Raw genomic sequence first — 24,667 nt, 5'->3', positions numbered from 1 at the left:
CGGACCCTCTCCACTTCCGTTCCCATAACGAAGAGTGACTTGTGGACTTCAGGCTTCTTCCACCTATAGTCGATAATCAGCTCTTTGGTTTCGCTGACATTGAGTAAGAAGTTGTTTGGCATATCCAACTAGACTTTCATTCTCCCCCTAATGCTGATTTGTCATCACCTTTGATTCAGGCAAAAACATTTGTGTTATCACCAAACTTAAATACAGTATAGGAGCTGTACGTAGCGACATAATCAGAAACTTTTTATCCTAAATCTATATTCTTGTTCTGACAGAAACCTGGAATGGACTATTTAAAGGCACTGTGTAACAAAATTTAAAGAGTATTATAACTAATTATAATCAAAGAGACACATTTTTATATCTGAATATGTGAGATTGAATGTGGCAGGAGTTAGAATGGAGGATTATATGGGAAAAGTTTTGAATTTGTGAACTGTGCTGGGTTTGCTGAGCTGAGTCTGGAATCCAGGAGGCAGGTAGGTATGATGTTTACATTTTAATAAGACTACAAGCTTTTGTTAAAACTGCTCTGCTGGTCTTACCGGGGTGCCCAATTTCCTCAAATCCCGGAAAGCTGACAGCTGAAGTTAGTTGAATATAGCTTGAGGGAAAAGTATTCCTTTGGGTCTGGAAAAGCAGGAATTCTTCTTTCTGGTCACTGCCATCACTAGTCCAATATTTCAAGCAAATACGTACCTAGAGATCTAGTCCCCATTTTGAAGGGATCCCATGTGAGGAGTCAGGCACTTCCTGCCTGGGGATCAGCCTTGTATCTTTAGCTGAAGCTCAATAAACTGCAGATGTTCTGCTGTAAATCTGAAATGAAAACAGAAAGTACTGGAAACATTAGCAAATAGCAGTGGCAAAACAATTTAAGGTCAAAGACCCTTTGTCAAGCTTTGTTGAAGGGTCTTTGACTTGAAGTGTTAATCCTGGTTCTCGTTCTATTGTTGCTGCCAGAATTGGCAGGCATTTCCAGAACATTCTGTCTTCCCCTTTAGTCTGCTATTGATCTTGATGTGTGCTTCCTTCCCAGTTTGAAGTCATGACTATCATCAAGCTGACTTGTTTGCAGGGTCCTAAGAGCCAAATACTCACACAGTGGAGTTGCAAAAGACAAGTCCATAATTTAGTTCCACTTGGCAAACTACAACTGCCCGTAACCCATCCCATTTCCAGGCCTTCAGCTCAAAATCCAGTGTGACACCCATGTACTAATGGGGGAATGCTGTAATATTAGTGATTTATTGCTATTTTGGTGATGCAAGGCAGAATAGACCCTTCCGGCCCTTTGAACCACAGCAACTCCCAACAAACCCAATTAACCCTAACCTAATCACGGCACTGTCTGAGCATCTGGGAAATATCCACGCATGCCGCAGCGAGGATACGCAGAGAGTCCTTACAAAATGGCGCAAAAATTGAACCCTGAACTCCAGAGTGCCCCAAGCTGTCATGTTAACCACTATGCTACCATGGCACTCAATGACAATTTAGTGATGATGTTCCCTTTTTAAAAAATTCAGTGTAGGGTCTTTACTACACTCTTATAGATACAAGGTGCAATGACACTGAAGAGCAGTGGATTTCCCTCTGGTGCCCTGACCAATATTTTTCCCATAACTAACATCTCAGAGCAAATCACCTTGTCATTATCAATATGATTATTCTTGTTTGTGGTACTGTGTTTTGAGGATATTGCCTCCTATTTCTTTCAGCATTGTAAAAGCAACAACACTTCAAAATGAACTTAATTGACAGTGGAGTGCTTTAAAGTATTCTGAGGTTGTGAACAGCTTTATTTCCTCCTTTACTCTGACTGTGCTAGCTCTGTAAAAACAAATTCAATCCAATTAGTCCAATTTCCCCATAGCCAGGGAAATGTTTCCTTCTGAACAATCTATTTCCAATCCCCCACGACTATTACTTCTGCAGTGGAACTAAAAATGATGTAGTGACTTACTACTGAGACTTGAAGCAGACCTTCTGGGAAATAAACCAAACATAAAATTTAAAGTAGGGTAACATCACCTTTTGGATCACAACTAATTCTCATTAGTGTTTTTATTGTTTATCGCAGAATACTGTGGTATACTTGCTTCATCTTATTTTTATATTTAGCAGGTTTTTAGTAGGTCACATTCATCAACCTTGAGAATGGACTGTCTGGGAAGGTACAGGGTTGGCCATGGCACAGAATCAATATGTAGAAGGCCTTGTATGCTGATGTAAAAATAACTCATGAATTATTCTTCTTAATGGGGGCAAAATATTGAAGGAGCCAGATTTATCTATTCTTTCTATAAATTCTTATGTTGTGATAATTTTGATCGAGCGACGTTTTGTTTTTATCAGTTTTTGGGGATGTGGGTGTCACTGGTGGAACCTTCCCTAATTGCCTTTGAAAACATGGCAGTGAGCTAGCAGTGAGGGAAGTTACTCCCACTGTGTTGCTGAGTTGGAGATTCCAGGATTCCAATCCAGTAAGAGAAGGGCTAATGATGGATCAGTATGCCAAAATGGTGTGCAATTTTGAGGGGAACCCATAAGGCGGTGGTAGTCTCATGCACCTGAATTCTTAGTCCTTCTTGGCGACAGAGGCTGCAGGATTTAGTAATGTTGTCACTGTGAGTAATCGCAGGTGTATTTTGTAGGTGGCACACGCCACAGCCATGTTGTGCTGGTAGAGGAAGGGCTGTGGTTGAAGAGCTTTTCAATAGGGCTGCGTTATTCCTATTGGTGTCCTGCATCGTGAGGTCTATTGGAGCTGCAGTCATCAACGCAAGTGAAAATATCCAACACATCCTGTGTTGTGCTTGCAAGATGAGTAGAAACTGTTTTCAATATCATTTGCCACAGAATGCCCAGCTTTTGACTTGCTCTCACATCCACAGTATTTATAATTTTGGTCCAGTAGAGTTTATGGTCAATGGTGACCTGGATGCTGGTAGTGTGTGATAGTTTTGGATTCACTGTCTGCAAAGCCCTACACTCAAAAGGAGATTTAAAGCCCTATCCAATCTACAGGTACCCTGCACAACCAACTACTAGGGTGTTGCCCCCCCCCCCCTCCAACCAAGGAGGAGATATTTCCAACTAACAAAATAATTTAAACAGTTTAGTTTATTTTCAAAGATACATGTTTAAATTTAGACACACGTTTAAGACTGACCAGGGATTTCCGATTTATAAAAGATCTCTGAATTCCAAAAGATATATAAACTACAGGGGATTTCCAAATACAGGCACAATGCTTATGAACTAAAAGAACATACCAATGAGTTGCAGATGGATGAGTCACCCATGGTAGAAACCAAAGGTTGAGGAATGAAGTCTGGTTCTTCTTTCTGTCACCCTATCTTTCTGTCAATCTCCCTGCTATCCCTAACAACTTCCAATGCTTTCTAACACTTATACTGTTTTGGTACTAGTTGACATTATCTGCAGGAAATGTTTTTCAGATACCTTTTCCAGGACAAAGTAGTTGACACAGTTGGTCTAAAAGCTTCTGGGGACAGAGATTCCAGACACTGGGAATTAACGCTGTGAGGGCTGACTCTCTGAGTACACAAACATCCCTACTATTGATTGATCAGCTGTACCTGTGACCATATTTGATGTGCTAAGTGACAAAATCAGTCTGGTCTGAAAACTTCCTTGAATTCAATCACATTGGTACAAATAAGGATTGTCTGGTATGATGCAGACCAATTAACAGAGCCGTATTGTGTTACACTGATTAAATATGGGCCTACAAAACCTCACTGTTTACTTGTTTGCAACAAAAGCTGAGCAAGGAATATTGGTTGGAAGTTTCACTTTGTCAAAACCAACTCTGACCCTTCCAAGAGGTTGTGTTCCTGTGTTATAAAGCTGAGTGAATATCTATCACAAGCGGAGGCCTCTATGATGGAATGTCTTTGAGTGTTGAGATAGTTGTCCAGACTTCCTCCGGTTGAAGTTGATTATTACCTCACACTTTTGTCCCTTGACTATTATATGCCATTGATCAGCCCTTGCTGCATGCTGATGTGGTCTGCTTCACTTACAGCGGAATTGTGAATGGAATTGAACGTTAAATAGTCATCGGAAAACATCTCTGCTTCTGAGTTCATGATGGAAGGAAGGTCACTGATGAGGCATTTTAAGATGATTTGGCCTTGAATATTGCTCTAAGGAACTGCTGTAATGTCATTTGAGGCTAGGGTGACTGATGTCTAATGACCTTAACCATTTTTCTTTCTGTAGGTTTGACTCCAGAGTTTTTAATCTGTTGATACTCATTAGTTTTAGTTTCATAAGATGCATGAGTAGTGAAGTGGGTGAAATAATAGTTCTCATCACAAAGGGAAAAAGTCATAAGCAAAGGAATTAAGATTCACAAATTTTTTACTATGAAGTTATTCTAAGATATTGGAACCAATGTTCCACTTCTCCTCTGTGAAGCCCTAAAACAATGCTCAGCTTTTAACAGCCCAATGTTTGCGCTTCCTTCATTTTGATGGAGATTTTGAAAAAGCTAGCCAAGTGAGAATGTAGAAATTGGTGCAGGGAAGTAAGAAATTGGAGTAGTAAGTGGAATGGGTGTTTTCCACCCATTATTACAGTAACTCCTCAATTTCTGAACAGGATGTGTTCTTGGAACAAGCAAAATATTGTAAAACAAAATATTTGATCACTATGCATTATGGGTATTACAGTACACTGCTGTGCTCAGCATTGGCTCATTATTCTTTATAATTAAAAAATAACTTTGTAATTGAACTACTTTTAGAATTCAAAGATGTTATAGTGAAAATTCACAAAGCAAGCATTCATAAATCGATGAATTTGATGTACTTGAAGTTGATTAGTACAATGAGCAATTATAAGTGGATCACTGTAAAGGTTAAAAGACAGGTTCAGATCATTTGTGACAAGAAGCATTAGTAGCTTCCCATTCTCATGGAATCAATCTCTCCCCAGAGTCCTAATCCCTAATCCCTAATCTCTCATGATCTTCTTCCATGAACAGCAACAGGATGTAGATAAGGTCTGGCTGAGAAAATAGATGTTGGAGCTATTCCTCCAGATTCTTTCTGCCCACAATTCCCCTGTTGCAATTGTTACAGGAAAGTCTACCCCATTATGATGCAGAACAATTACAGGGTTGTGGTTAAATTACCATAGTAACCCAGAGACTTGGTCTAATAACTCACAGCTTGAATCCTGCTATTGTAGTTGCGGATTTGACATTTAATTAATAATCTGAATTTTATAGGGAAGAAAGAACAGTGGTGTCATAAAAACTCAATTGGTTTAGTCATGCCTTTTGGAGGGTGGTGCAGGGATTGAATTTATCACCATCTACTTGTGACTGCAGACCCAAATGTAAAATCTGCTCTGTTCAGGGAAATGAGGTAAAGACAACAGATGCAAATCTTGTCATAGATGCCCATCTCCCAAAATATGAATAAATAAAACAAAAATAAATTGTGGTCATGACAGAAATTCTTTGGAGCTCGCCTTTGATGTGATGCAAAGGGAAAGGATGGATAGATACAAAATCACTTTGAATTATTGTCACAAAGTGTCTAAATCCCCATTTCATTGCACTTTGAAAAAAAACCTGAAAACTGGGGGTGTATTTACCCTCATGCTGCCAAAACCAATCTTACCAGTGGTTTTCAAAGTACACCCTGATGCAACTTAAACAGAATAATATTGTAGTTTACTGATGGCATATTATTAATTGGCAATGTATCGACCAGTGTTCAGCTTGCTGCTCGGCGAGGTTTACTCATCTCTGCACTGAACTGCGGCTAACACCTGCAACTAATGGGCTCCTGGATCAGCTGTGACTGGCTTCGCGTCTGTGGACTTCAGTTTAGAAAGTCATATGCTTATTTTTATTGTTTGCATCATTTGTACTTTTTCCTGCACACTGGGTGTTTGACGGTCTTTTCTTTTAATGGGCTTGATTTGGTTTCTTTGTTTTGTGGCTGCCTGTAAGGAGACGAATGTCAAGGTTGTATATAGTAAACATAATTTGATCATAAATGTACTTTGAACTTTGAGCAATCACTTAGACAAATTGAGATGGATTATACAGAATGAATATACTTTTCAAATCAAATACTGCTTTGAGCTTGCAATCTGATATATTAATGAAAGACCAATTTGAGATCCCTAAGGAATGAGGTAGAAAATTTTTCTTTGGGCAGTAACACAATATGGATGATAGCAAATGAACAATGTTTGTTGCTTCCAGCTTGATGTTTTCATTGATTCCCTGTCATCCGTTTTGAGCAAATGCCCATGACAATTTGCACCCCTGTTTTTTCACATTAAGTTAGCTGATCTGGAATTGTTTGCTGGAAACACCCTAATTGATTTAACTGGCATTCTTTGACAAAGCTGGACAGACAATAAATATCAAGCGTCAGTTTTTATGGGCCATGGTATTTTTTTGATGCAATTTGCTATCTTTTTACTATTAAAGGATAAAATTGGTATAATACAAGAGAGATGAATGTAACGCAGTCTGCATGAAAGGCTCTGTTATTACAGGTAGTGCGATCACTCCAGTTGAGTTTGATGTTCTCCTAAAGGGGTTGCCCATTGGTGGGTCCTCAACTAGCGACAGGGGCAGATCTAGCATCTACCTATTCCAGGGCAGTGTGGGCAAGAGTAAGTGGTGGCTGTGGTTAGAGTTTGGGTCAACTGGTTGTTCATTCTCTGCTGTGTCCCTGCGGCACAGTGAAGGTCGTTCTCTTGCAGCACAGTTCCCTCTTGAACAGGTGTCTCTATTGAATGCAGTGACTTCCCAGTTTTTAGATGTCGTGTAGTATTTCTTCAGAGCTGCTGTTTCCTTAGCCCACCATGGGCTCAATGGCCTTCCTTCAATTGAGATTAAGGGATCTGTTTGGGGAGATGGGAACAACAAACAATATGCTGAAGGAACTCATTGTGTTCAGCAGCACCGGTTAGGGTGGAAGGAATTGTCAACCTTTCTGGTCGAAACCCTGCATCAATATGTCAGAGATAATAATCCACAACCGGATCTAATAATCTAGATCAAAAGTCCTGGTAACATTGACAACTCCTTACCCCCGGAGATGCTACTCAACCTGCTGAGTTCTGGGTCGGACCCTGCATTGGAATATCAGGATCAAAAATCCGGATGCAGGACTTCATCCGAAAACATTAACGGTTCCTTTACCTTCGCAGACACTGTTCAACCCACTGAGTTCTTCTAGTACATCATATGTTGCTCCAGATTTCAGCATCTGCAGTCTCTTGTGGCTTTTTGTCTACCTTGTAATTTTGCTTGAAAAGGGGTATTGCATACTTTAGTTGGGTTTATTCAAATACTAAGTTTGTTTTCTGGACTGCAGTTTAAATTCGTGATAGAGCAATTGATGGAGAAACTCAATTTAGCAAAGAATGATCTGTTTACCACAAGAATTTGCTAAGTGGAAAAGGTAAACACTAAGTATCTTTTAGTGTTTGGGGGAGAAAAAGCTACTTTGTTTTAATGCAAAATATGATGTAACATCTATTTATTAAAGAGATTTAAACTTGTCAATATGGAAAACAAATGCTTAGTAATGCTGTATTTCAAAGAGGGACAAACTCGGACAACACCTGGAGTAGGATGGAGGGGAGAGATACAAGGTTTATCAGCGTCTGTGAAAGGTGGTTCATTATAATGCTTTCAGTAGCAACATTTCCAGTTGTCTTGCATCAGCAGTGGATCCAAACTAATATGAGTTTAGGTGGTTGTACTGCTGAATGGAGAAGGGTGACTATGACAGGTGGTTGAAGTCTTTGTTGAGGTGACCTGAATATACCTCAAGAAGAAAAGTGCAACATTGCAGAGCATAGTTCCATGATGTGTAGGGGCATCACATCAGCTTTGATGCAGGCGATTAGACGAGGAGATGATGTCTTGAATGCACAAGGGACCAGAAGACCATATACTGTAGGAGCAGAATTCGCCAATTTGGCCCATAGAAGTCCTCTAAAAACATGTGAATATAGTTGCACACATGGAGCGCACTCCCATGCTCAGTCATGGTCAATGTCATATCACTTAAACCAGACCACGACCCCTGCATTCATTGCTCAATGCGGCACACTCTCATCATTCGCTTACCAACAATCTCTGTCAGTCAAGTCTCAGTCTTACCACCTTGTCTCAGAGCTTGCACAAACTGTCAGCACATCACCCATGGTAGGCACATCATCCGGACACATTGCAGACTACTCACTCATTACTATCCCACTCTCCGGAAGCACAAGGTGATGCCCAGCTGGTAGCAGCAACAGCAGCAGCCATCCAGTTGTGACAGGCCTTCATGAGCCTTGTAGAAGGGTCTCGGCCTGAAATGTCAACTGTTTACTCTTTTCCAGTGACGCTGCCAGACCAGCTGAGTTCCTCCAGCATTTTGGGTGTGTTGCTTTGGATTTCCAGCATCTGCAGATTTTCTCTGTGTTTGTGCATCACCCTACTCCTTGGGACAGATAGGTCTCCAATGATGGAATGGTTGTTATGGAAACCTTGTTGAGCAGTGGGACTGAGGGTGGAGAAAATGACATTTTATTTACAGCTAGTCCTTCTTCTGTCATTCTGCTTCGCCTCGTCCACACAGTCAATGTCTGATTTAAGAAAGAGCATGACTCTTACTACCTGAGTCGCAACCTCCTCTCCATTCACGACATTGCTACCCTGATGCTCTTTCCTTTCCAAGACTCCATCAAATTCAAATTAGCCATTCGCTGATGGAAGAGGGAGAAGACATTGTGGAAGAAACTGTAGATGAAAAAAATTCCATTAGTCATTTTAACACTACAGCCACTGACACTTCATTTGGAGGTAGGATATGTACATGGTGAGTCACCAGACTTGTGGGCTGCAGTCAAGGCATTGGGAAGAGTACACAGATGCCATCTCCTTGCAGGAGGACTTTGCATCCTTCAGGAAATGGGTAAGCACAGTGAAATGCTTGCTGCATTGACAGGCCTGTCAGAGAGGCTGCATGAAATGTCAAGCAAATGTTGCAGAGTCCAACTCCATTTTGCCTGCAAGGATTGGAGCCTAGCTTTTCCAGTATAAACCTGGTGTGCCTTTTACATACTTGTGGACACAATTACTAATAATGTGTAGCTGAGATACTTGGTATACAGGTTTAGCATGGTGCCATCATAGCAGTGGCCTTGCAGGATAATTGTTCCACTTGAGCAACCTAACCTCCAAAACATCACTAGGATTGCTGAGGTGCCATTTTGGCTACTTCTGAGCACAGATTTGTGCTCCTCAATCAGCCGATCACATTAAAGATCCCACCTCTGACAGATACATCTCATGCCCTCTTTTTGTCTTTCTGGTTTCCCTCTTAGGTGTATTCTTAGACTTCTTATAGTCATTGGGGGATTTGCTTGCTCCTGATTGCCATACCCAATGTGTGCCTATTTTCTGTTTCGTGACTACAGTCTCAATATCTTCTGTCAATCAAGGTACCCTAAATTTGCCAGTTACAGTGTCCCTCTTCAACATAACAGAATATGCTGTATTTGGAATTCTTGATAACACTCTTTTTAAACCTCCTACTAATCAGTCGTCCTTTTTACCAACTGTTGTGCCTGTCAACCACTACAAGCCCCAGTGCTGAAGAAGGGTCTCAGCCCGAAATGTTGACTGTCTGTTCATTTCTGTTGGTGCTGCCTGACCAGCTGAGCTGCTTCAGCATCTTTCATGTGAACCATTACAAGATCCTGACTGATACCTCCAACACTGGAATCAGAATCAGATTTATTTTCAGGCTTAAAGTACTGTGCAAAAGTCTCAGGCGCATGTAAAAAAAAAATCTGTAAAGCGAACAACACACACAAAATGTTGGAGGAACTCTGCAGGCCAGGCAGCATCTATGGAAAAGAGTTCAGCTGATGTTTCAAGCCGACACCCTTCGACAGTACCGGATCTTCAAAGTGAAAATGCTTTGAAAAATAATCAAATGAAAACTTCCTAAATATCAAAAAAAAACTACAAAGAGCAGCAAACAGTAAAAAAAAACCTAAATTAAGTCAATACTTGGTGTAATCACCCTTTATTTTTGAAACTGCATCAATTCCCTTTGGTACACTGTCATGCAGTTTGTAAGAAAATCGGCTGGTAGCTTGTTCCAGGCATCTTGGAGAACTTGCCAGAGTTCTTCTGAAGACTTTGGCTGTCTTGCTTGCTTCTGCATCTCCAGGTAATCCCAGACAGCTTCAATAATGTTGAGATCAGGGCTCTGTGGAGGCCATACCATTTGAAACTATATGAAAAATCTAGGATGCCTAAGATATTTGCACAGTATTGTATATAATGTGAAATTTGTTGTCTTGCTGCAGCAGTACATAAAATTACTATAAATTATAAACTTAATAAATAGTCCAAAATATGAATAAAGAAGGACCCAGCTCATAGGTTCATGGACTATTCAGAGATCTAATGGAAGAGCAGAAGAAGTTGTTTCTGAATGGTTGATTGTGGATCTTCAAGCTCCAGTAACTCCTCCCTGAAGGTAGTAACAAGAAGTGGGCATATCCAGATGTTGAAGGTCCTTAATGATGGATGTCACCTTTTTGAGGCAACAGCTCTTGAAGATGTCCTAGATGGTGGGGGAGTTGCACCCATGATGAAGCTAGCTGCATTTACAACCTTTGGCGCCCTCTTGCAATCCTGTACTTTGGAGGCTTCATACCAGATGGTGATGCAGCCAGCCAAATAGCTCTGTGCTACAGAATTTTGCAAGAACCTTTGGTGACATTACAAATCTTCAGAAACTCCCAATGAAGTAGGGTTAATGGCATGCGTGCTTCATGATTGCATCAACTTGTTGGGCCTAGGACAAATCCTCCAAGTTGTTGACACCAGGAAATTAAAACTGCTCAGCCTTTCCACCACTGACGCCTCAATGAGTTCTCTTGAAATTCCATTTCATAAAGCCTATAATCAGTTGACCGGTTTAGGAGTCTAACCTGTGAACCCATCATATTTTTCTCTATAATGATTTTAGAACTGATAGAATTATGGTCACTGGTCCCAAAGTTCTCCTGAGTGGCACATCTGTTATTTGCCCTGTCACATTCCCTAAGAGTGAAGTCCAGTATTCCATCCTTTCTAGTAGATTGATTAAGGAGACTTTCTGGGACATAATTAGAAAGCTGTACCCCATCCAAGCCCTTTGTGCTATGAGTGGCCCAGTTAACGTTCAGCAAGTTAAAATCTCCCGCTAATACAACCCTGTTATCCTTATATCCACTTGCAAACTCTCTACACATCTCCTTCTCTAATTCCCACAGACTATTGGGAGGGGGGGGCTATAAAATGATGCTATCAAAATGACCTTCCATTTCTCCTTCCTCAATCGTACCCATGTAGTCTCCCTAGACATTCCCCCAGGAATGTCACTTCTAAGCACTGCCATTACGTCCTCTCACATAAAAATGGCAACTCCTCTTCCTCTCTTACCTGTACCTTACCACACCTGTGGCATCTATATCCTGGAACTTTGAGCTGCCAGTCCTACCATGTTTCTGTTATAGTGATAATATTCCAGTTTCCAGAGGCAATCCACAGCCTGAGTAACTCATCTAACCTGCTATGACTCTTGCATTGAAATAAATCCAGTTTAAACCAATAGTCTTTCCTCTCCCTTTACTGTGCTCCTCCGTATTCCAAAGACTTGCTGCTAGGTTAATTGATGATTATAGATTACCCTTACTGTGGACTAACATCAAAAAGAGTCAAAGGGAATATGAGTGTTTGTGAAAGGTAACAGGTTATGGTATGTGCTCTACAACCCACAGTACGGGCTTGGCCTTGTCATTAGTTTCACAGCAAACGGCCGCAGGGCAGTAAGAGTGAGGAAGGATGTCTCATTACTAACTAAGAGACAATCATTTACTGAACTCCATGTGGTCTTTCAAATCCAGCCTGGCTTTAACAAGGAAGGAAGCTGATACAGAGCTGTTCAAAGTTCAAAGTACATCTATTATCAAAGTGTGCGTACATTATACAACTTTGAGATTCGTATCATTACAGGCAGCCACAAAACAAAGAAACCCAAAAGAACCCATTAAAAAAATGAAGACTGTCAAATGGCCAATGTGCAGAGGGGGGGAAAAAAAGCAGATTGTGCAAATAAAAGCAAGCAAATAGGGTTCAGAATGGAAGTTCATAAAAGTGAGTCTGTCAGACAGACACAGGGCCACAGCCTCAGCTGAGCACAGAGCCGGGCAAACATTGTGGAGCAGCAAGGTGAACTGGCCCAGCCTCGACATTCTGTTTTCAATCTGGCCCGGCGCTTAAATCGTCGCCCAAACATTGGGTTCTGCTGCTTAGATACGCTCTGGATCCTGGGCCCCACTGCCTCAATTAGGCCTCTACCTGACCTTTCCAATTTGGCCTGGCACTTAAGTCAATCAAACCTCAGCTCTTTTTCACTTTCAGTGATGGACCTGCTGCCTTGTCTCAGTCTAGCCACATCGAGTCGCCTCCACATGCAAAGGGAAGTTACAGGCTATTGTTTGCAGTGATTGTTTACCAGAAAAAGGTTTCAATAGGTGCATTTAATATCAGAGAAATGTATACAATATACATCCTGAAATTCTTTTTATTCACAGACATCCACAAAAACAGAGGAGTGCCCCAAAGAATGAATGACAGTTAAACCGTTAGGACCCCAAGGGTCCCTCCCCCAACTCCCCCTCCCACACACAAGCAGCAGCAAGGCATCGACCCACCCGCACCAGCAAAAAAGCATCAGCACCCTCCACCGAGCACTCAAGGATGCTGCAAAGCTTTAATAAAGACACAGACTCGCAGGTTGTCTGGTAATTCGATATCTCTCTCTCTCTCTCTCTCTCTCTCTCTCTCTCTCTCTCTCTCTCTCTCTCTCTCTCTCTCTCTCTCTCTCTCTCTCTCTCTCTCTCTCTCTCTCTCTTCCCCCCCCCTCTCAAAACGAGATGTCCCCAACAACAAACAACTTGATAATTTACGACGTTAAAAGTCTGTTAACATGTTGAAAGTGTTATCAATAAAGTATTTAGATCTTTCCTGTGTTTTGTTTGTCGCCAATAAGTCGTTGCTGAGCTTCAGCAGTCCATCTTAAACCGGATCACCTTGACCTTGACAGCCATTGACACTTTGCACAGCCCTGTCATTGTAGTTGCTGGAGCACAAGGTACGCATTTGTCAAAATGTCCTTCTCAAAGTATGGGTACCTCGTACATTATTGTTCACTGAGTTACAGTTAAGTCTATAAAATCTGTCTTCACCCTCCAGTACTGATGAGATGAGATTACAGACTCTGGAGCAGATGATTTCCCTGTGTTCAGAGAGGTGAATGACAAGACAAGACTCATATAAATAGAGCAAGATAATATAAATAGATTTTAATAAAAATTGCTTTTCTTCTTGGTAGAAGGCAAGAGCCACGTTACTGTTACACTGATTTGTAAGCTTTGTGGGGTAGTTATGCACAGAGAAAGATTAAAGGAACTATTTGTAATGTAAATGCTTGTGCGGGAGCTACTGAAATTGCAGTTTTGAAGGATCTACCAGAGAAAGGACTAAGCTCTGTAACCAGAGTCAAAGAATAAACCTCGAAATCTGGTAGATGATCAGGCAATTGAAGTAGAGGATTGTTGACGCCATGGAATGGAGACAGTGCCAGTGGACACCCACAAGTGATTGAAAACCTTGATACCCTTTGCTGGGGAAAGAAGTGATCGAATTGAAGAAATACACTGGAAGTGTTTACTGAAAAGTTGTAAGAACATGCTTTTTCCCCAAACCTATATATTCTAATGTTCCTCTGTAATTTGTGGGTGTTGGCTTAAATTAGTTTTCTGGTAGATAGAAAAGAATTATCCAAACTGCTGCTGCTGCTTTTTTATGTGAACCCAGAGGCTGATTCAGATCGATACAAATTGGTTTTATGCCAGCGAATGTTATAAGGAAAGACGCACAGTCTAAGAGAAAAATGCACCAACATTTCTACCTGAAGTTACACAATGAATCACTATGTATACTGACAACAATGTCACTACCATTCTAACCATTATTTTTCATTTGGTATTATCCCACAAACCCCAAGTAATGGCAGTTTCCAGCGGACCCCTTGATTTCATTGACAAGAGTGATACACAGAGATATATTTCACTTTCAATGATTGTTATTTTATTTTTAAAGTTATCTTAAATCCTATAAATATTCCTTTATAAATACAATAACTTTTCTCTGATATGAGCTGACTATTTTGAACTTACTCTCATTTCATTCAATTGCTGTTCTTGCCTTAAACTCAATGTCATTTAATATTTTATTACAGAGGGCCATGAGGTCTAAGGAAGTGCAATTTTTGACACAACATATTACTAATGACCTGTAATAGTACTTGGCAGTAGAAGTGTACAGTGTGTCCAAAACTAAATGATGTAGATTCATGATGGAGGAATTACCTCATGGAGTATCAACAGATATCATTTATGTTTTGTGTTATTATATTCCCTTTAATTGTTTTCATAGAATTCTGTTATAAATTTTTAAAATGCATAGAGCAAAAGAATAGCAGTGTTTACTATTTTCCACAAGCCCATTAAATTATAAATTACATATTTAAACCATTTATTTTGCATGATGGGTTGCTACCTCTGCAGAAAGAGGATTATTCTCTTACCTCAAGATGTGTTATATTTTTTCTGGCTGAATGGTGTATTGGAAATTGCCTGCACAAATTCAAATTGATACTGTATATAGGAGGTAGCTGGTTGTCATGGGAGCAGTACTGCAGATTCTAATTCCTGCTTCTGAGTAGCACTAACAGCAAAATGATTCTGAAGACACTATGGGTGAACAATTACTATCTGCTTACATTATAAGAGCCAATTTGCTCTATATAAAACGCACCTGAAGACCAGCGTTTGTCTAATTACTGATGTGTGCCACAGCAACATAACTAAATACAATCAACTTATATGTGACTCACACGAGGTAAAATCATTGATTCATTAATGACATTACAAATCGTTCCAAATTTTGAACTTGAAAGAAAATCTCAGGAAAATGTTATTCAATCACTGTCCAATTGTGTTTCGGGTTGGCTCAGAGGTGTTATCTTGATTGTAAGTTATAATTACAGTCAATAAGATAAATGTGGAATTTAATCATCTTATACATAAAATTAATATAATGATAGTTAATGAAATTAAAAGTCTTACTCCAGAATTGGTATTTTTGAAACATTAACCAAAGATTGACTGTAACAAACTGCAGCATACTTCATATAATGCTATTTGTATAGAATCTTCAAAGAGTAGACCAAACACCCAACCACATTAGTGAATCAGCATTCAGATAGAATTCCCCCGGGTGTTAGAGCAATCAAAACAAGGCATCAATGAGTTTCTGCCTTCAGGTTTATTTTCACACTGCTAGTTACACATTGTGTGAAGATCATGTGCATTTGATGTGGACATTCAGCCACTCCAGAGGAGGTTTATTTGCCAGAAGAGATAGGGCTCCACTGGCTCTCTGGTAAGGGCTTTACTTACCCATGGATTGGATCCAAACACTAACAATCCCGCAAAAGAATTTTGATCTCTCTTGATGGGAGAACTGGCTCGTGTGTGAAGGCATCCCTTTCATGAACAAAGGGCAGTGTTGCCATGGCTGATGTTAATTCTGTAATATTTTGGACATAAGGGAGCAGAATTTTTGCTTCTCCTGCACCAGTATCTAAGCTCAAGAACAAAAAGAGTGCTGCAAAATTTGTCTCTTCAAATCAGCAACTGCATTACTCAGCTGAGCGTAGCTGCTTCATGAGAATTTGCTGGGTATTCTGATGTAACTCTGCTATCCAGTCAGTTTTCCTTCCACGATATTAAGAGGTTTAATTAGGGGACAGAACTGTTTATCCATCATATGTGAAGGACTGTCCCTTGCAGGAATGGCTTCACTTTTGCTTCTGGAGATACATTTCTCGGGAAATAGCTGCATGTGTTTTATTCTCTATGACTGAGACACTATCGAGATTAGTTACCTAGATCATCTCAATTAAGTTTAGTTTATTTATCCTTTTTATTAATTATTAGGGAATGGCTGGCTTTGAATTTTATAGCTGGAGAAAATGAGGAGGGATTTGGTTAGTTTTGTATTCTCCTGAGTTAAGCAGGAAAGCAGACAGTGGAAATATAATTGATGTGAAGCATTATTATCTTACTGGGGCATGCTTGCATAAGCAGAGTGAAACCAATGGTTACCTCTAGCCATGGCTTCTGTTTTTTCCCTCTTTTGACATTTGCTACACAGTGCACCTCAACCTTTACCTGGCTTGAGACAATGTTCTGTATTTAAGTATTAGATCTGCAGCAAACGATTTTGCAGATCTCTACTCTGATTTATATCATCGAGTAAGTGACAAAGTTGCTGTTGTTTATTATTGATAAAGTGTAATGTTGCTGACAAAGGTTTAAGTAATATAACCATTTGAAGTTTATTTCTCGGTGTTATGCCAATCAACAGAGGAAATAAAACTGAGTTTTGCACTGTGTAATAATTGAATTTGTTTCCTAATGACAGTAGGTTACGAGTTTCTGATGCTTTTGTTTCAGATCTGTGATTAATGTGGCAAATGACAAACCGTAATGAATAATCAACATTTAAGAAGAATAAAGGCAGTCAGTATTGTCTCTCTGAAAATGTAGAACCAAACTAAAATATGTTTTGTCTCTGTGGCTTCTTTGATTAGGCACTTTATTTGACTGCTATTTCATATTAATAGAGAACAAACACTTCTATGCAACCTTTTAGAAATGTATTTGGTATGTGAGTTGTCTGATTCTGTTGCCAGTGAAGGGTAAAAACCTGGTAGGTTGTCTCTTTAAATAAGATCTGCAGTGTTGATGTAACCCTCTAGCATGAATGGTAGGAACCATTCTCACCTCTGCAGCAGGGAGCTTGACCAGAAAAGCTCTCAGGCAATGGAAATGTGCTGTTTGTTAAAATGCATTGAATTATAGCAATTCCCCTGATTATGACTCCTTTTTTTGGTAGCTTCCAATCTGTCGGTAAAAGAGACAGTTCATTTGCCTTGCTGTGAAGGAAAATATTGAAAACAACAATGTTGTGATTCACATCTTTTCCTTTTTAATTCTACAGAACACCATAGCAGTGGCATCAGTTCAATTGCCACCATCAATATTCTCTCAAATCCTAGCCTTGCACACTGTTGACAACTCATCCTGCAAGCTGCAATTTATTGTATTCCGGAATGGAAAACTCTTTCCTAGTACAGGTAACTCATCAAACCTTGCTGATGATGGGAAGCGCAAATGTGTTTCAACACCAGTTGTTTTCATCAAAATAGGTAAGTTTTTTCTACCCAGATGTAAATATTCCTGATAGTTGAAATAATGTAGACCAGGTTGCTGAAAAGCATTTCTCTGTACTGTTTTACTGTGAGAGACAATGTAAATGCATGGATTCATGTGCAGTTTTGTGTCTGAAGTATAGGTTGCTATATAAAAGGTAGTATTTGACTACGATAATCCTGTTTATATTACTGACCTTCAGTGTGATGCTTCAAATGGATGAAGAAGGGTTATTGGTATCTAGTAGCTACAACAAAATCTCAACTGTCTATTTTCATAAATCAAATTAATTATTCTAACAAATTACGATATTTATTCGACCAAGACCAAATGTTCTAAACATGTATACACGCTATGAATATCTTTCAATTGAATACCAAAATGGAATAAAATATAGGTCAGGCATATAATCAGTAATAAACAAAATGCATTTCATAAAAATTACTCTGTACTGCATGCTGCTCTTAATTTAATTTACCCATTTTCAGAGAGAATTTTATTATGTGAGGTAGAGTAATGCTCAGTTGGCAGTCTTCATGAAGCATAAATGAGGATGATATAAACAGGGGTTAAAGACGAAAACATCCTGCTGTTTGTTCTGAGCAAGGCTTTATTCTTTATCTTTATAGTAAGATATTTATTTCAACAGGATATTTTATAAAAGGCAGTTAGTAGTTTTTTTCTTTAATGATGTAACAGTTCTCAATTTGTACTGCAAGTTTCTCATTGTGATACTGAAGCATAGAAATAATTCTGTATCTTCCAATGCTTGCAGTTTAAAACCTTCTACATCTTTAGATATAGTATTCATCAATAAGTTCTTTCCACTCCACTTAAACCTAATTTAATTTGCTTCTGCAGAAGGGTGCAGGTTGGGGAACCTCACCAAGCCCATCACCATTGTTCTGAGGCACTTTGCTTCGGGTGCAGATCCCACTGCCGCATATTGGGATTTTGACCTTTTGGATGGACATGGTGGTTGGCATGCTACAGGGTGCCATATAGCAAACTCTGCAAGCAATATTACCACCATTCAATGTTTGCAGTTCGGTAACTTCGCAGTACTAATGGTAAGTACATGTCTGATTATTTAATAGAAAGTTATGCTTGGCAACAAACCATTACTTTATCTCATTCTTAATGAAGACCCCAATATCTTACCAGCGGTCTCACAAAGACATATCTAAGGTTAGGGCAGTAACATTTCATAAGAAGCATTAAATATAAATAATTCAACACTTTTTGCAGACTGCAGTGATCCAATAGATTGCAGATGAACATCTAGGTATGGCATCATATCTGAGGAAATTATGCAAGTGAAAATAATAGGGCAACTTAATTGCATGATTTACCGGTGGCACAACTCATTTTTGACGTTTGTGATGTTCATTGCTGTTTTCCTGAAATAATTTTGTTTTCTGGATTTAAATTGTGCTGTATGGGGCTATTGCAATCAGGCACTAGAAAGATGCATATTTAACAAAAAATAGAAATAGGCATTCATCACTGATCTTAGACAGTAGTAGTCTGCCCTTGTGTGGGTTTATAATTTATTGACTGATGCCGTCGCCTGGAATATATTTTATATATGACGTTCTTTCCACAATAAACCCGGCATGGACTTAAAGATGGAATGGTTAGCTACTGTACTGATCTACAAGGTATGACCTAAAATGTTATAAACATACCGCAGTTAATTTCAGTGGTTGTGTGTACCCCATGGCATCCTCTTTCATTTCTGTGCAGTCTCGCATTCCTCATCACAAGCAATATAACATGTGAATATAATTTGAGCATCAACTCTGTCAAAGAAAGAATAGGTGTGACAAATCTGTGAAACAGTATATGGTAAGATCAGTAACATTAACACTTACTTAGCGCCCCTTTCCAGTGGCAGCTGCATGTGAATATTGGATTTAAAGGTGCTTTATCATTCTGAACAGGAAATTTCTGATTGGTGAGTTGAAGCATTAAATCCTTTTCTCACATGCCACAATAAAATGTGTTGCATTTATAAAATCATTATTTCAGCAGAATTACACCTGGATAAATAGGTTCATCTTGTTTGCATTTTGAAAGGTTTATAACTGTGTAAATGTCAAGGTATTGGTATGTATTTGTAAAAGCCAGCTGTAATGACGACTGTGAAACAGAGGACAAGTGTGTGCAGAATACTAATCTGCTGTCAGATGGAGCACAGATGTTGGCCAATCATAGCATAGGTTTGTGACGATCTGTAATGTAATGTGATTATTATCACTCACCAAGGCATAAATCATCTCACTTTGAAAATATTTTGAGTTTCTTCTTAAGCTTTTGGACAGGATCCAAAGTGGGACTATTTAGCTGAATAAAATAATAGTTCATTGGTATTACCACTCCCTGAAGAATTAAGGTTCCAACATCATATTGTTTGAAAATAATGAAAAATATTACTAAACAATTTTCTCTATTTAAAATTAGATAATTAACATTCCATGTTAAGATAAGTGCTTCATTTTTTAAAAATCAAGGGAAGTACACTTTCTATTTGTCTAGCATGTCGAATTGTCAATTAACAATTATGAAGGTGTGTTTATGGGAAGGATATCTGAATCGATCAACTGGTAAACTTTGACAGAATTATGACTGAGTCTTATGGCATTGAGAGTTTCTTGCTTCAAACCTTTGTATCATCATCTTATCATTATTCAGTGTGGAAATTACAAAGGTAATTAGTAACAGAAAAATAAATAGCAGGCAGTTTTAATAACAACTATTTTAATTAAATATGTTAAATCTGAACACATGTTAACACCTTGATTTTTTTTACAAAACCCTGTAATTCAGGGGTATCCAATATGGTAATATAATAAGTATTTACACTGACAACTGCAACAAATTTCAGCTGCAAGTAATTCTTTGAATGGTGGGCACCTAATTTACACTCAACTTTTTAGCAAGGCACGCCAGTAGTAAACCCTGTCCTAACAAATGTATCTGTGTTATCATTAAAACACGTAAAATAAGATTTCTGACTTACATGTTAACAGGGAGGTGTGTTGTAGTATTATAATTGAGAGTAAATAATGTGATCGGAGAGTATTGTCGAATCCCTTTCATCTTGCAAGAGGTTTTATATTAATTCCTCACTGAATTTAAATCCTCGTCAGGAACTTGGACATTTAAACTTGGATTAACATAAAGTGAAACTTCTCTGTAAATAGTACAGACCTGTTGCATGGTAAGAACATTTACATTTCTGATGACTTTGAATAAGATCAACTTTAATACAAGGTTTGTGAAATAAAAAAGATTTGTCACATGTTCATGCAAGTTATTACATTGCATCACTTATAATAAGTGCTTTCATGTTTGTTGGATCCCGTATGAACTGTATTTTATTTTGTCGTGGTGGGGGTCACAAATGGGATCACTGACATTCCAAAATAAGAACAGGACAGTCATAGGGAGTTTAAATGGTTTCAGCATGGACTAGATGGGCTGATGGGCTGAGGGGCCTGTTTCTGTGCTGTACTACTTTATGACTCTATGAATCTATACTTATTCTTTATTAGCCATTGCACAGCCCTGTTATGGCACTTTTGCTTCTGTGGACATAAACCCCACTCCCTCATTCTGTGTCCCAGTGCTACTTATGTGAACTTGATTGTTCTATACTCTTCTATTACATTTCTAAAATGTTTCATTGGTTGCGAAATTCTTTAGTATGTTGTGACAGTTGTAGTATAAATACAAGCCTTGCCTTCCTTTTGAATTCCTCCAAACTATTCTCATCCATTGTTGTTGTATTGACGGGTTTCTTTGTTAATAAACAGAAGTAGAGTTCCAAGCAGTAATTCTCAACAAAATAGCTTTGCGGTGTTTCATACACTATCAACCTCTATTTCTTGGTAAAGGCACATTTACTGTTTCACATATAAAAAAGAAAACAAAATCATACAAACCATCAACTATTTACATTCATGAGATTTCACAATTGGTTAAGTATTTACATCAAGATGTACAGTAGTTGTAAATTCAATCAAGTATGAATTCATACTGCCTTTTTGTCTCTTCATCCACTGAAATCTTCAATGTAACTGCGCTCGCTATTTCCAAAATAACCACTTCAGACACAAGTAATTCCAGAGGGATCACTTCTCTAGAAGGTCTCATGCACATCTGGTATCATATCCTTTGCTTCAATTGATGCCTCAATGTAATTGCCTTCATGACTTTGAATACATTGTACTAATGTTCTGGATGTGATCTTCTCAGTAACAGCCAGCTGCCCTAAACTGTCCACATAATACTTACCACAAAGTCCACAAGGCATCAATCACTACAACCAAAACTATTGTACCTTGCAGTAGGTAGATTATTGGATAACATGAACTCAGTGTCAAGACTCATTGCTTGCATCTTAAAGCTTCCCATTGTTGTGTCTCTGCATTCATCCCACTTGTACCCTGGCTCCCACTGTGTCTTACTAAGTTCTGGATGTTTCCTCTTTCTTCCTGTCATTTTTGAATTTACGAAGTCCATCTCCTCTTTCTTTCCCTTTCTGGACTGTCTGACACTTATTGGCCCGTACCTGATACGGCATCTTTGAAAAGTCTTCAGAGATTTTGAACTGCTCCACATGCAATGAAGTATTCTCTCTAAACAGGCTAGTTTTAAAACAGATAATGCTGGACGCAGTTAGTAGGCCAAGCAGTATTTGTTGAAAAGGAACCATAGCCTGGGACCCTAATCAGACCTAGAGAGTGTTTCCAACATTTTCAGATTTTATTTCAGAACTTAAGCATGTGCGGTTTCTTTACATTTGTGCCGATTCAGTCCATTTAGTAATTCTTCTCCCAGCAAGGGCATTGTTGACACTGAGCTCTTCACCATAAATTACACAGATTCGTGTTATCTACCCCAATGAATTTTCAAGGTCCAGTCAATATCACCTTATGTTAAGCATTTTGCTTCTCACCTGCTTTGTGAAAGCTTCTGTGAACTGGCACACTTGAACAGTCCAGAGGTTTTCAGAACTGCCTGCCAGTGAGACCTGCATGTATTCCCTAAATTTTGAAATTGCCAAGTTATAGTCAAAGTAATACCTTAGAACCTTATAATCGATAGTATTCCATCCATCCTTTACTTGGAAAATCTCTTCCTATGGACACTTAAGCAAGGCTAAATTCTCTGGCCAGCTTGTAATTTTGGTTTCTTAACTTTACAGTTGCCTGTGCAGGTGCTTCTAAAATCATCTCCTTCTGTCCGATTGTTTTTCAGAAATCATGATGCAATACCTGCTGCTCTTATTAATCAGTGGCAAAATAGACATAAGCCCAGCCATTACCAGCACTCAGTCCACACTGCAAATCCATAACTCTCAAAGAATGCCTTCTGTCTATTCTTTATGTCTCTGATACTAGACACTTTGGTGATTTTATCTACTCTCAATGCAAACCATGTCAAGTCATATCAGATTCCCATTCACTGCTGTTTCACCACTTCCTTCAAGCCTGTGTTGCACAAAATTCTTCCAGTTTTCTTAGTATGAAACATGTATATGCTTTGCTCGAAATAGTGATCTACCTTAAGAGCCTGATTGAATTTTTTGAGGATGTGACTAAACACATTGATGAAGGAAGAGCAGTAGATGTACTGTATATATATTTCAGCAAGGCATTTGATAAGGTACTCCATGCAAGGCTTATTGAGAAAGTAAGGAGGCATGGGATCCAAGGGGACATTGCCTCGAGGATCCAGAACTGGCTTGCCCACAGAAGGCAAAGAGTGGTTGTAGATGGGTCATATTCTGCATGGAGGCCGGTGACCAGTGGTATGCCTCAGGGATCTGTTCTGGGACCCTTATTCTTTGTGATTTTTATAAATGACCTGGATGAGGAAGTGGAGGGATGGGTTAGTAAGTTTGCTGATGACACAAAGGTTGGGGGTGTTGTGGATAGTGTGGAGGGCTGTCAGAGGTTACAGTGGGACATTGATAAGATGCAAAACTGGGCTGAGAAGTGGCAGATGGAGATCAACCCAGATAAGTGTGAGGTTGTTTATTTTAGTAGGTCAAATGTGATGGCAGAATATAGTATTAATGGTAAGACTCTTGGCAGTGTGGAGGATCAGAGGGATCTTGGGGTCCAAGTCCATAGGACACTCAAAGCAGCTGCGCAGGTTGACTCTGTGGTTAAGAAGGTGTGTGGTGTATTGGCCTTCATCAATCGTGGAATTGAATTTAGGAGCTGAGAGGTAATGTTGCAGCTATATAGGACCCTGGTCAGACCCCACTTGGAGTACTGTGCTCAGTTCTGGTCACCTCACTACAGGAAGGATGTGGAAGCCGTAAAAAGGGTGCAGTGGAGATTTACAATGATATTGCCTAGTTTTGGGGGTATCCCTTATGAGAATGGGTTGAGTGAATGTGGCCTTTTCTCCTTGGAGTGACGGAGGCTGAGAGGTGACCTGATAGAGATGTATAAGTTGATGAGAGGCATTGATCATTTGGATAGTCAGAGGCTTTTACCCAAGGCTGAAATGGTTGCCATAACAGGACACAGGTTTAAGGTGCTGGGGAGTAGGTACAGAGGAGATGTCAGGGGTAAGTTTTTCCCTCAGAGAATGTTGAGTGCGTGCAATGGGCTGTCGGCAATGGTGGTGGAGGTGGATATGATAGGTTCTTTTAAGAGACTTTTAGGAAGGTACATGGAGCTTAGTAAAATAGAGGGCTATATGTAAGCCTAGTAATTTCTAAGGTAGGAACATGTTCGGCACAACTTTGTGGGCCGAAGGGCCTGTATTGTGCTGTAGGTTTTCTATGTTTCTTCTCCTAGTAAGCAGATTCTAAGCTGTTAACAGGTTGGCTCTGTTTTTAGTTCAAGCTTCACATTTCCTGCTAGGTGGATTGTTGTCAATTTGCACCCTACTTGTGCTGGTTCATGGCCCACTTTGATCTCCACATCTACCTCATGGAGAAAACTCACTGCACTCAGCCAGGCTGTATTTTCCCTCACCATCCAGTTTGTTGTATCACTGTAGTTTAAGCTAACAATTCTGAGGTTATCTTTCTCCGACTATAGCCTGTAGTTGTGCTTTCAGAATGTGTTTTTGGAAGCTTGTTAGAAGGACTATTGTTAAATTCCAATGCAATTGTTCTAGTGCAACACTTGCCACATTTTCTGGTGCCCACCATTACTTTGCTCTGTGAGAAATGATATCCAGGTCCAAGACAGATCAGTGCTGTTATATCAATCTGTTTATTTAAAGT

At 39.4% G+C, this 24,667-nt stretch overlaps 1 protein-coding gene across 3 annotated transcripts in view; it reads left to right on the top strand.

Annotated features, from left to right (window-relative positions):
* The window catches only part of adgra1b (adhesion G protein-coupled receptor A1b), a 533,717-nt gene that overhangs the window by 430,631 nt on the left and 78,419 nt on the right, over positions 1-24,667 (top strand). For 2 of the 3 annotated variants that reach the window (XM_073027521.1, XM_073027520.1), the window contains 2 exons: positions 17,201-17,408; positions 18,274-18,482. The exons of the other annotated variant lie outside the window; for it this stretch is intronic. In XM_073027521.1, coding sequence (XP_072883622.1) covers positions 17,201-17,408; positions 18,274-18,482 — 417 coding nt within the window. The remainder of the gene's footprint in view (positions 1-17,200; positions 17,409-18,273; positions 18,483-24,667) is intronic. 3 annotated transcript variants of the gene reach the window in all.

Source organism: Hemitrygon akajei, chromosome 23 (assembly GCF_048418815.1).
Source record: "Hemitrygon akajei chromosome 23, sHemAka1.3, whole genome shotgun sequence".
Taxonomy (NCBI): domain Eukaryota; kingdom Metazoa; phylum Chordata; class Chondrichthyes; order Myliobatiformes; family Dasyatidae; genus Hemitrygon; species Hemitrygon akajei.
Note: the sequence above shows the minus strand (reverse complement) of the source record. Positions and strands in the feature narration are given on the sequence as shown.